The following is a 12,346-nucleotide window of genomic DNA, read 5'->3' on the forward strand; positions in this document are numbered from 1 at the left end:
TAGTAGCAGAGCGTGGGTGTTTAAAATCTTCTCGGTCTCGGTTTCTGTGTCTTCCGCTTGGTATGTACCTCGATATGGTCAGTCGCTGCGCCTGTAAACTTTATCTTTTGGCATTCAGAAAGTTCCTAAAACGATAGATACCACCCTATTTCCCGCCTCTTACAGATAGACTTTACTTTCATCTTCGCAAACTTTACGGATTTTCCCGGTCACCTCCTATATAGACATCGCTCTGCTCCTTCAGGCTGTCCCTGTAGACCTACCCTCACAAATTTCTCTTCAGAATAACGCCTTTACGATTATCCCATCTAAAGCACCTTCAAAATGCACTTCTCTACCCTCTTCAACATCGGCCTCTTCGTCGCGCCATCGGCAGCTTCAATGCTCGAAGTCTTCCATGGCACCTCTTGCGAAGACGAACCAAACGGAGCAGTGACCCAATTGCTGTATGCTAGCCATGTTGGGTACAGCTTCTGTTCCTTCGCCCATGGTTATGGCACGAGCCTAGTCGTCCGCTCTGGCGAAGAACCCGACAACCCAGATTGGCCATACTGCGAATGGAGATTCTACAGTGATAGAGCCTGCCAGGACCCTGTCGCGACGATGAATCCCGAGGGCCACAATTGTGCTTGTGCAGTCCTCCCCGCTTTCCAATCCTACGAACTTGATTGCCTCCGCCTGTCGGGGGATCGACGAAGACAACTTCGACGAGGACGGCGGAACACAATCTCACCAAACATCACCGCCGGCCATGAACTCAACTTGACTGAACGCAACTTGACTGAAAGCAACTTGACTGAACCAACAATGGATGCGAAAAAAATTACTTTCCCGCCTGCACAGTATTGGGGAGGCACCTGTGACCGGCCCATACCCACGTTCCGAAAAAACCTGTCGTTTACGAGCGCTTCACAGGTTCGTAATATGGCCAGTATGATGGTTGAAAAGTTTGAAGTGCTCGAAAAGGGAGATCCAAAATTTGTTGGCAACATCTTTCGTATCGCCCATACACATACATGGCACATCTTTAACAAACTAGAGAAGCTTTGGAAATATGACAGAGTGGTGACCGTTACGGGCCCCCTACATGTTGCGGTCGAGTTTACAATCACCGCGATGCCTGGATATGCCCTCGGCACAGCCATTGAAGCAATCAATCCCGAACGGCTGCCGCGGGTGTTCTACGTGCTTTACTATACAATGCGCAGGCACAATATGAAGGCTGTTCAATTTCGGCTCACTAGCATGGATGATGGTGTCAGCACTCCTGTTATGAGCATGGTTGTACGTGTTCTAGGCTCCGTGAATCCCGTACCGGAGCAGGGACCGTAGAGGAGGGGACACCACGTCATATAGTTTAATACGGCAGGACGCCGAGTCGGTTTACTGTGTACTAAAATTGTAGAGAGGAGAAATGTACCATAGTTAGAATAAATGACAGTTCCAAGTTTGAAGCTGTAGATGATGCAAATCTTGGCCGTTTGTGGTGTTTTGGCTCAAAGTTTAATCTCCCCAATCGGCACCCCAGTGACTGCGCAGAGTTCGATGTTGAAACAAGATGCAAAAAACCCATTTACCTAATATTATAGGTCTTTGCCTACCTAAATGAGTAGTAAATCATGGTTCTCTAGTATCTACTACTGTATATATGTTTCTCTAGCATCTACTACTATAATTATATTTCTCTACTACCTGCTACTAGCTATATGTTCCTCCACTACCTGCTACTATATGTATGTTCCTTGTTCCTCGGGTATATACTGCTACAGGTTGTTCTCTCAGTATCAGATTTAACGATAAACTGAAGCGCAAATGTAAGACAAAGGACTTTGGATAGCAAACTCGGGATGTTAATAGCCGCTCACCAAATTCCTAGGTTGCCGAAATCCCGGATAGCCAAGACCCTTGGTCAGAATTCTCTGTCATCGTGCGCGCCTCAATGGAAATTCCAGATAGCGAGGACCCCTGGTCAGAACTCTCCGCGTTTCACAGCCCCCCAAGGGAAATCCCAGACAGCCAGACCCTTGTGACAGATGTTGTTACCACGGGTGCCTTGACATCGGGAATTGAACATACTCAGTTGTCCATACTACCGGGTTTAAGCATCGAGACTTCAGCAGCAGGAGGCGGCAATGTCGCCGAACCACACGCCACTCCGAACGAGATTGAGATGTTACCGGCCATTTCCCGTTCGCACAGTCTTCATCACTGTATCTCAGTCTGTCCAGCTGTGCAACCGCTTCCACCTGGTCTAGGCGGAACTGAAGCTAGTCCACCGCATTGTTATGTTCTAGGCCAATTTCGTCCAAAGACTAGATCCATTTGTGTAGATATAATTGATCTACCTAGACATGCTATCTGTTCCCTCCTTCTGTAGTCCTACATATCGTTTTCCAATTGGCAATATTATAGCTCTTTCGCTTATAATTCATTCAAGATGCCGTCATAAAGCGCGGACAAAGTAACAGAGATAAGCGAGAGAGCAGGGTATATGTATTCTGCAGCTGCCAGTACAATAACGAAAAGTACAATGACGATACTTTTGCCATACCGAATATGGTTCAACTATAAGTTGTAAATACCATCTTACATTCACTCATAGGCTCGAATCCAGTGCCCGTCTGAGGGATCACGTATAGGATACAATTTCCCACATTTTACCAAACGCCCTACTAGAAGATCGCCACCTTATAAACCCTTCTCAGTAAAGTTTCACCCATTCTCCAACGGCTGATGCCGTACTTGTACCACCCAATGACATTGTCGCAGCCCCTTGCAGCCTCTCCAAATATGGGATCCACCGACATGTTGGGGTAAACTAGTCTCAGGCTACCAGACACTAGTGTCAACATTGCAAGCGATTCGTGCGCCGTTCTTGCGTGTCTTTTATCGTGAGTTGTTGCTTCGATGTGTCAGGATATCGGATATTTGCAACGGGGTAGCACATAATCCTACGTATCGCGGATTTAGTCATACTACATCCAGTATCATGTCAAAATTGGATCTGACGGCAATTTGAGAACCAGACTCAGAACGCGACGCGTTCAAATGCATATCTTGGCAAACTACAAATAGTCTTAATTCATTAAATTCTTCTCATAAAATTTATTACATAAAAAGGCATGGTATCGCTTCCGCTGCGCAATTACAACTCCGATATTCGCATACATAATTCATCTCTCAAACGCCTAGACTTTGCTACTCTTCTCCTCGTGCTGCACCTCGCCAATCTCAACAGCCTTGTTGTCGATATCGTGGTGGACGACTTTCTCGACGGCCATGACGGCTTGGTCAGCCAGGTCCTTGTCCTCAAACACTGCGAAGAAAATATGTCAGCAAACTGGATCAAATGCAATAGGTCATCGCACGAGAAAAACTTACAAAAGGCGAGTTCTTCCAAGGTTCGGCCAGCCGTCTCGGGGAACAAGAAATAGACAAAGACAATCTCAAACGCCAGCCAGCAGCAGTAGACAATCAGCCATCTCCAGCTAATGTTCTGCAAGCCAATGGGGTTCACAAAGGTGGCGAAGAAACCAGACAGACGTCCAAACAGCTGGAAGACTGAAATACCGCGAGATCGGTCGACATATGGCCACAGCTCGACGAGATAGGTGTAGGTGAGGGCGTTGTAGCCAATGTTGTAGCAGGGCTGGTAGGCAAAAATGAAGAAGATGGTGGCGGCACCCGCAGCCTTGTTGGGATGATTAGCCAAGTTTCCAGCGATGCTCTGCTGCATTGTCACGGTCCAGCAGATGTAGACAACGAGCAGACTGCATGTGCAGATGAGATACATGGTGCGACGCTTGAAGCGGTTGACGAGCAGAGACACGGTGACACCGCAAAACAGAGACCAACAGGCAATGGCAACGTTAATCTTTTGCTTAAAGACAGACTCGGTCTGTCCAATCATGGCGAGGAGATCACCGAGGTAGTACGAGATGAGAGTGTTGCCGGACCACTGGGTGAACAAGCCGAGGAATGAAGAGATCAAAGTTCGTCGTCGCATGCCGGCGGTGGCAAAGATGGAGAGCCAGTTCTTCTTGTTGTTCTCAGTCTCAATCTCAATAGTCGTCTGGATCTGAGCCATTTCAGCGCGAACAAACTCCGAGTCTGCATCGCCCTCGGCGTGATACTTGATGAGGATTTCGTTGGCCTCGGCGCTGCGGCCCTTTGTGACGAGCCATCGCGGGCTTTCGGGCAGCATGAAGACAAAGACAATCTGGATGACGGACGGCACCATCTGCAGCAGAGATGGGATTCGCCAGCCCCAGTTGTTGGGGATGTTGTTTGTGCCAAAGGTGATGGCAGCGGCAACAATCTGGCCGATGAAGTAGGCGACGTTGAAGAGAGATGTGAGGACGGCACGCTCCTTGGGGTAACCAAGCTCTCCGATGAGAGACGAGCCAGAGACGATGCAGGTCGGGATTCCGAAGCCGAGGATGATACGGGCAACAATGTACATGGCGACTATATGAATTCAGGTTGTTAGAGGCAAGATTCGAAGAAGAGAAGTAATATATCTGGTAGAAGAGAAAACTAACCATGCTGGGAGAAACCTTGAATCAGTGCACCGATAATCATGATGACGGAGCCGCCCACGATGGACCAGCGTCTGCCAAACTTGTCGTTGACGATGGGGATGAAAGGCAGCGACAGGATGGCTCCAAGAGAGTATGCTGCCGCAATGATTCCCTTGAGAGATCCCTGAGGGTTATCAAAGTCTAGAGTGCATGTAAGTTATAACTGCACATGATTGATATTTACCAAATAGGGGGCCTAGAGGATGACCTACAGTCAACCCATGACGGGACAATCTGAAGAGCGTTAATCATCTGGGAATCAAACCCAGACGTCAACTCGATGCCCATACATGCCGGGAAGAGAATACAGTAAAGATATCTCAGGTTCGGCTTCTTGTACCACGGCACCTTGTCCTCGTTGGCGATGATGGTGACAATGGGCTCAGAAGCCCCAGTCTCCTTGGTGGTGGGCTTGAGGAAACTCATGATGGCAAAAATCAACCCGACAGAAGAGGAAGGTGATGCTGGAATGGAGATGATGGGATGCAAAGAGTTTTCGAGGGCGACGATGCCTTCCTTTTTATTTCTGCAACATCTCGATTCTCGGGTCTGGACAAAAGGAGCCACAAGTAAGCGCAATGGCGATTTTTTCAGCCAAAAACACCAGACTATTGCGGAGAATCCACCAGTCAGGCCCGTTGCCAAGGCCGGGCTAGCGCTGTGGGATGTCGCCAAGGGCCTGGGATTCCGTTAGTCTAGCTTTCCCCTCAAAAAATCGTGGAGGTGAAAAGTCTGGGGTTGTTTGGGGGAGGCTGTTAGCTTGGGAATTGTTCGGGGAGGCTCCCCGAAGAGAACTCGTGGTGGCAACAGCGGTTTAAGCTCGTAACCCCACATCAGCTCCGAGTAAGTCTGCATTAAGCCCAGAAATCATCCTGTCGGCGTTGCGTTTAGCCTCATCTGGTTGATGATCCTGGTCGTGAGTCTGGAGTTTCGACTCCACACTCCATGGGGAACCTCCGAGATTCAAAAAACTGTTCCCAGCCCACTCAATTAAACGGGACTTCAGCAATCAGATGACGGGCGGTCCTGCGGTTCTTTTTTGCCGTTTGCCATTGAGAACCCCCTGGCTACATATAACGCACATGGTTGCTAAGAGTATATAACTAAAAATTTTATAACATTTTTTTCCCACCCCCCATTCCTTTTTGCCCTTTTACTCGGATTTACGTACCTTGCCTTTATTTCCTCCCCTCCCCCAAGGCAATAGTACATTACGTTCCTTGGCCAAATCAAAAGAAGAAGAAAAACTCAAATCAAATCAAACCAAAGATGGGCGAGTGGCAGCAGCAGACAAAATTGGGCTTCGACGTCGAGACCGTCCTGGCCCAGCTATCCCAAAACCAAAAGATTGCTCTCTTGTCCGGTAAGCTAACCCCAATGAGTATATACATCATATCATTTTACTAAATCAATAATGTGAGGGGGGGAAATATAGGCATTGATTTTTGGCATACTTATCCCATTCCGGAGCACAACGTGCCGTCAGTTCGCCTGACTGACGGCCCCAATGGCATCCGCGGCACAAAGTTCTTCGCCGGCGTGCCCGCCGCTTGCCTGCCCTGTGGAACGGCGTTGGCCTCCACCTGGGACAAACAGCTGCTCAGGAGGGCAGGGAAGTTGCTTGGTGATGAGTGCATCGCCAAGGGAGCTCACTGCTGGCTGGGGCCTACCATCAACACGCCCAGATCCCCCCTGGGCGGCCGTGGCTTCGAGTCCTTCTCGGAAGACCCTCATCTGTCTGGCATCCTCGCTGCCTCGATGATTCTTGGCTGTGAGAGCACTGGTGTCATCTCTGCCGTGAAGCATTTCGTAGGCAACGACCAGGAGCACGAGAGGCGAGCAGTAGACTGTCTCATCACTCCACGAGCTCTGAGAGAGGTATATCTGCGGCCCTTTCAAATCGTAGCTCGAGATGCAAAGCCCGGCGCCTTGATGACTTCTTACAACAAGGTGAATGGCAAGCATGTCGCCGACAGCGCAGAGATGCTAGAGGATCTGCTGCGAGAGGAGTGGAATTGGGATCCTCTCATTGTGAGTGACTGGTACGGAACGTACACCACCATCGACGCCATCAAGGCTGGTCTTGACCTCGAGATGCCCGGCGTCTCAAGGTATCGAGGCAAATACATCGAGTCTGCCTTGCAAGCCCGCCTGCTGAAGCAATCCACCATCGACGAGCGTGCCCGCAGAGTTCTCAAGTTTGCCCAAAAGGCCGGACAGCTCAAGGTGTCAGAGGTAGAGAGAGGGCGTGATTTCCCAGAGGACCGCGCCCTGAACCGCCAGATTAGTAGCAGCAGCATCGTCCTCCTCAAGAACGAGGACTCCTTTTTGCCTCTCCCTAAAACCAACGCGAAGGTAGCCCTCATTGGCTCCCACGTGCGATTACCAGCTATTTCCGGAGGTGGCAGCGCCTCATTATTGCCTTACTATACCGTCTCCCTCTACGATGCCGTCTCAGAGGCCTTACCAGGCGCCTCCATCACTCACGAGGTGGGTGCATACGCGCATCAGATGCTCCCAGTCATCTCTGCAATGCTGTCCAAGGCCGTCATCCACTTCTACAACGATCCCATCACCGTCACCGACAGAAAGCTCCTCGGCAGCGAAAACGTCGCATCAACATCCTTCCAGCTCATGGACTACAACGGCGTCCCGAGCCTCAACAAGGCCATGTTCTGGGGAACCTTGCTGGGAGACTTTGTTCCCACCGAAACGGGCACTTGGGAGTTTGGCCTCAGCGTTTTCGGCACTGCAAACCTGTACATTGACGATGAGCTCCTCATCGACAACACCACTCACCAGACTCGTGGCACTGCCTTTTTCGGCAAGGGAACCACGGAAAAGGTTGGCACCAAGGAGATGGTCGCCGGCAGCACATACAAGCTGCGCCTCGAGTTTGGATCGGCCAACACCACCAAGATGGAAACTGTTGGTATGGTCAACTTTGGAGGCGGCGCCGTCCATCTCGGTGCCTGTGTCAAGATTGAGCCTCGTGAGATGATTGCTCGAGCTGTCCGAGCCGCGGCGGATGCAGACTACACTATCATCTGCACGGGGCTGAGCGGCGAGTGGGAGTCTGAGGGCTTTGACCGCCCACACATGGACCTGCCTCCTGGAGTAGACACGATGATCTCCCAGGTTCTCGATGCTGCGCCAAACGCGGTTGTCGTCAACCAGTCAGGGACGCCGGTCACGATGAAATGGGCTCACAAAGCAAAGGCCATTGTGCAGGCTTGGTACGGCGGCAACGAGACGGGCCACGGCATTGCAGATGTGTTGTTTGGCGATGTGAATCCCTCTGGAAAGTTGTCTCTATCGTGGCCTGTCGATGTCAAGCACAACCCTGCTTACCTCAACTATGCGAGTGTTGGCGGTCGTGTTTTGTACGGAGAGGATGTGTATGTGGGCTACAAGTTTTACGAGAAGACGGAGAGGGAGGTCTTGTTTCCATTTGGGTAAGTTTTTGTTTTGTCATGATCTTATTATCCATCACTAACCCATCTCTCTTGCAGACACGGACTCTCTTATGCCACTTTTGCCCTTTCAGATCCCGTCGTCAAGACAGTCCCCGAGACGTTCCGGCCGAACCAGCCCAGCGTGGCAATCGTCAGGCTCAAAAACACTAGCAAGGTCGCCGGCGCACAAGTCCTGCAGCTGTACATTTCCGCCCCCAACTCCCCGACGCAACGCCCGGCAAAGGAGCTACAAGGATTCGAAAAAGTATACCTGGAGGCAGGCGAGGAGAAGGAGGTGCACATTCCCATTGACAAGTACGCTACTAGCTTCTGGGACGAGATTGAGAGCAAGTTTAAGAGCGAGGAGGGGACGTATGAGGTTTTGGTGGGAGTGTCGAGCCAGGAGATTCTGGGTAAGGGAAAGCTGGTTGTTCCCGAGACGCGATACTGGCTAGGGTTGTAGACGTGCGTGGTGTCAGAAGACGCACTCTCGTAATAGATTGGAAAACTGCCAATGGATTATCTAATGATTGGCTGGATAGAATATACCTAGATAGACGCTATGGAAGGCTACATTGCATTGTTAATCATTCAAAATCATGAACCTGGCATTTCTGACTCATGGTGCTCTCGTAAAAATTCATTGTATGGGTCTTGCTCCCTCCTCAGCTGACACTTCTCGAAAACGTCTGGGCAGTGAGTGTGTAAGCAAAGAGCAAGGAATTGTATACTGTAAAGTACTGAATATAATAGAAACTACCACGTGTAGCTCACTGCTTCAGCAGCCAATCCAACAACACAGCCATCTCCCTTATCCCCCCTCCCTGATCCCCCCATGTCTCCAGCCTCTCCTGAACCATGCCCACGCATTCTCGCCACAGCGGTGGCACGACAACATGCGCCGCCGACTCCACCCCAGCCTGCTTGCCCCGAAATGCCGCAATCAGGCACAGCGCGTGGTTGAAGCGCACGCGGCAGGCTCCCCACGATCCGGGGTGCCGGAAGAAGGCGTTTTCCGTCTGGATCCGATAGATGCTCAGCCTTAACCCTAGAGAAGCGTGAGCACCAAAGGTTTCGACTTGTGAGCGTGTTAGACGCATGCCGCCGTGGAGACACATGTACAGGTAAGCCCGACAGAGGAGCTCGCGGACCTCGGCGTACCGCTCGCGCATGAGCTTGACGAGTTCGGGCTCGTCGGGCGATGGTCGTGAGTCGGGCGGGATGTGGAAGCGTAAAGCTGGAGGGAGACAGTCGAGCCATTGCTGTAGCTGGCCCTCAAGTTTCTGTAGTGTGTCTGCGAGCTGGGAGGCGGTAAGGGAGTCGATGTTTGGTGATAGTACGGTGGCGGCGCTGCGGGTGCGGTTGAGCAGGCGGCGGAGAGATATCTCGGCGAGGTAGTAGTAGTAGGACAGAGTGGTGGACTGCTCGTGACGGGTGCTGTCCACGGGGCTTTGGCCGAAGCTCTCAATTGTGGGAAACGTAGGGAGGGCGTAGGGGAATGATGATTCTTGTAATGTGCACGAGGGGAGGCCATTGAGTTCGTGCCGTACTTCACTAAAGACATCATCATGTGAGCTTCAAGCCAACCAATTTTCCAGTTGACATCTAAGAAAAGACGTACCATTCGGATTTGAGACACGTCCAGTAGAGTCGTTGTTCAAGACCTTGCATAGATTTGTCAATACTCCCTACCTAACGCAGCAGTGGTGGATTTGGTGGACGACATACTCTCTTCCTGCTTCGGCCGCTGCGTCTTGCCATCGGAATGCTTCAAGTTGTATGCTTCCCACATCATTGACGCTGTTCGAAACATTTTCCACCCAGGTATTGGTTCAATGTTATACTGATACCACATTCTTATACCTCACGTCAGCAGAAGAAGCATCGACATTGACATTTTTGGCAATACATACCCAAAGAGACAAAAACACACGACGCCGAGCAACGAATCGTCCAGGTACGCCGTAGACATTCGCTTCTGTGCCATGGCAATATACATCAGAGACTCTCTCATGCGATGATCAGGCACGGCCATGGTGACACGCTGCCTGGGATAGAGATCCAGCTCCTCGTCTGACTCTATATTTCGCCGCTCATCATCGGGATAGTTGCCCCAGACGGCGGCCAGCGCAAACACCAAGAGCACAAGACATGAGGTGGCCGACCAACCAAAGCCGTTTTCCAGGACGTATGCAATGTGAGCGTCAAGTTGGTCAGCATCGACGATGGGATTCTTTCCCTGGATCTTGCTCATGTAAATGTCCCGCAGCTCAAACATGCGTTCTGGTGACGGGTTTGACACTTCTGTTTTTTTGTTACCCGCATATCGTCTTGATTAGCAAACACATGGAATTGCATGCAAACATTTAAATTAAACTTGGCATACATACCAAGGTCGGATGGCTTCGGCTTCTCGGCGTACTCTGACGAGGGAAACGTGCTGACCGGCCGCTCCTGCGGGAAGACAGACCAGCCCAGGATCATGTCAGAGCCCGTGATTGGCGTCCAAGGAGTGTCCTTTCGCGACATGGTCTCGAGATTGTCTCCGTCCATGTCCAGCAGGCGATTCAGCTGGTCGGGCCGCGGCTGGAGGCCATTCCTAATCCCACCCTCTGAAAGGCTGGACAGAAGACGCCCCTGCTCTTCAACGGCCGTCAAAATTTTCTTGCCCCAGGTTTCGAATCTACAAGACAAGAAGGAAGAAGAAAAAAACCATCAGAATCAGCTTTTCGGCATACATGGTTCTTAACTAAAGAACAGGCTGTGTGTTGCCCGCTTACATTGAGAATGGATCTTTATCAGGATAATGGCAGCCCACGCCGCGCTCGGCGCATTTTGCGCACGTCGGGCGAGCAGAGTCGCACCGTGTCTTGCTAACGCGGCATGCGTCACAGGCGGCCAGGATCCTTGTATGCGAAGGAACGTCTTTAGGGCGTTTTCTCTTCTTACTACTATTTGTATCCATCGAGACAGCGGTTGGCCGCGGGAGGGAGTTGTTGCTCGCCTCCATAGTTGAATACTTTTTGTATACTCTTTGGATACTCTTTTGGGGGTGATGGATCCAGAAAATAGCGGGTAACCTACCGGTATCTTCTGCCGGGACTTTAAAAACACCGAGACACTGGGCTGGGTTGGGGGAGTGATGGATGATTGCTTAGATCAGTTTGCTGGATCAAAAACGTGATGGTTGTAGGGAGCGGATTAGCGTTCACCCCACAATGCAGGAAGATGTAACCTTCTTATACGCGTGGCTAGTCCTGAATTGGGGAGATTCTAGACTTGACGCCTCGTTCTTCTATTACCCCACGTTATTATGAATCTGATGCTAGATTATGTAGTTTGCTGCAAAACATACTGTGGAGGGATGGGGAAAATGAGAGGCCAAGTTGATGTGCAGAGGGGATATAACAATACGAGTGAAACTTCGGCGTGAGTTGATGAGGTTGGACATGTACAACGTATGGAGGTTTTGGAGGAAATTAGACAAAATGAAAGAAGATTGAATGCTGCAAATTGGAGAATTCGATACTGCTGAATGACCAGAAAAAATCAGAATGCGGAATAGTAAGCATCCACGGGTAAGGACGGCAAGGACGGGTAAGCAGCGCGGAATTACAATGCACCGAACAGACTATTGCTCTATAAGTGAGTTACCTTGAGATGCTCGTTTTGCTTCTTGCACGCAAGCATGTATTGCATTTTATTCTATTTTATTTCATTATTAGATATACGCTGAGATGCTCACAAAGAGTATTGGAGATAAGCGTTCATGAGTATGCTCCGTTCTCTCATGGAGGGGTAGCAGCAGAGGACAATGCAATCTCTCCAAGACTGAGCGCAAAATATTGACCACGCAAACTCTAAGGAATCGGCGCTGCTACCCTACACCAACAAAGCAGATTTCGAGTATGCGGCTACTGCAGCCATGAATGGATCAGATTATGCATAAATCACATGCAAGTGGTTTTGTTCTATTAAAGACATCTGCATGCACTCTAGTTGATGTCCAGTTAGTATAGTAGGCAGTGTGGGTGGATTTGATATGCTGCATCAACTAAAAATTGACACTCTACGATACTATGGATACGCAGCATCATGGATTAAGCCACCAAACTCATCAGCCGTACGTCTCTCAAAGCCAATCCTGTGTATTTACTTCTCCAAAACAATATTGATTAGCATCTCAATTATTTATCAGCATAAAGATCATAATTCAGCAGCATCGACTATGTATGTAACAAGCGTTTCATCGCAGCCTTTGGGTGCGGCTCTGTACTTTAAAATCGCAAGCAAAATGACAGACAACGTGCA

At 50.1% G+C, this 12,346-nt stretch overlaps 4 protein-coding genes across 4 annotated transcripts; 2 read left to right on the top strand and 2 right to left on the bottom strand.

Moving 5' to 3' along the window:
* Positions 1-324: 324 nt before the first annotated feature.
* On the top strand, positions 325-1,367 carry M431DRAFT_536539 (hypothetical protein; the record flags this gene model as incomplete). The annotated part of the gene is made up of 1 exon (XM_024921000.1): positions 325-1,367. The coding sequence occupies one exon, from the start codon at positions 325-327 to the stop codon at positions 1,330-1,332; it is 1,008 nt and encodes a 335-aa protein (XP_024779665.1). The 3' UTR covers positions 1,333-1,367.
* Positions 1,368-3,056: 1,689 nt separating this feature from the next.
* M431DRAFT_130330 (hypothetical protein) lies at positions 3,057-5,113 on the bottom strand. Its single transcript, XM_024912445.1, has 4 exons — positions 4,793-5,113; positions 4,542-4,721; positions 3,382-4,467; positions 3,057-3,316 (listed from the first exon to the last, which is right to left on the bottom strand). Exons 1-4 carry the CDS (start codon positions 5,004-5,006, stop codon positions 3,189-3,191), a joined length of 1,608 nt encoding a protein of 535 aa, XP_024779666.1. The 5' UTR covers positions 5,007-5,113; the 3' UTR covers positions 3,057-3,188.
* Positions 5,114-5,609: 496 nt separating this feature from the next.
* Positions 5,610-8,644, top strand: M431DRAFT_103121 (glycoside hydrolase family 3 protein). The gene is made up of 3 exons (XM_024911503.1): positions 5,610-5,943; positions 6,016-8,035; positions 8,093-8,644. The coding sequence occupies exons 1-3, from the start codon at positions 5,850-5,852 to the stop codon at positions 8,496-8,498; spliced, it is 2,520 nt and encodes an 839-aa protein (XP_024779667.1). The 5' UTR covers positions 5,610-5,849; the 3' UTR covers positions 8,499-8,644.
* Positions 8,645-8,805: 161 nt separating this feature from the next.
* Positions 8,806-11,000, bottom strand: M431DRAFT_72353 (hypothetical protein; the record flags this gene model as incomplete). The annotated part of the gene is made up of 6 exons (XM_024922017.1): positions 8,806-9,589; positions 9,657-9,699; positions 9,764-9,891; positions 9,949-10,339; positions 10,426-10,718; positions 10,816-11,000. The coding sequence occupies 6 exons, from the start codon at positions 10,998-11,000 to the stop codon at positions 8,806-8,808; spliced, it is 1,824 nt and encodes a 607-aa protein (XP_024779668.1).
* Positions 11,001-12,346: the final 1,346 nt, after the last annotated feature.

This window comes from Trichoderma harzianum (assembly GCF_003025095.1).
Source record: "Trichoderma harzianum CBS 226.95 unplaced genomic scaffold M431scaffold_1, whole genome shotgun sequence".
Classification (NCBI taxonomy): Eukaryota; Fungi; Ascomycota; class Sordariomycetes; order Hypocreales; family Hypocreaceae; genus Trichoderma; species Trichoderma harzianum.

Bases quoted from the DNA above. Each gene is read 5' to 3' on its own strand.
- M431DRAFT_130330 (XM_024912445.1), bottom strand. From the start codon at position 5,006: ATGAGTTTCCTCAAGCCCACCACCAAGGAGACTGGGGCTTCTGAGCCC. The intron at 4,722-4,792 runs GTAGGTCATCCT...CATGCACTCTAG, and splicing joins TGTCCCGTCATGGGTTGACT to ACTTTGATAACCCTCAGGGA. The intron at 4,468-4,541 runs GTTAGTTTTCTC...GAATTCATATAG, and splicing joins TCAAGGTTTCTCCCAGCATG to TCGCCATGTACATTGTTGCC.
- M431DRAFT_103121 (XM_024911503.1), top strand. From the start codon at position 5,850: ATGGGCGAGTGGCAGCAGCAGACAAAATTGGGCTTCGACGTCGAGACC. The intron at 5,944-6,015 runs GTAAGCTAACCC...GGGGAAATATAG, and splicing joins AAAGATTGCTCTCTTGTCCG to GCATTGATTTTTGGCATACT. The intron at 8,036-8,092 runs GTAAGTTTTTGT...TCTCTCTTGCAG, and splicing joins GAGGTCTTGTTTCCATTTGG to ACACGGACTCTCTTATGCCA.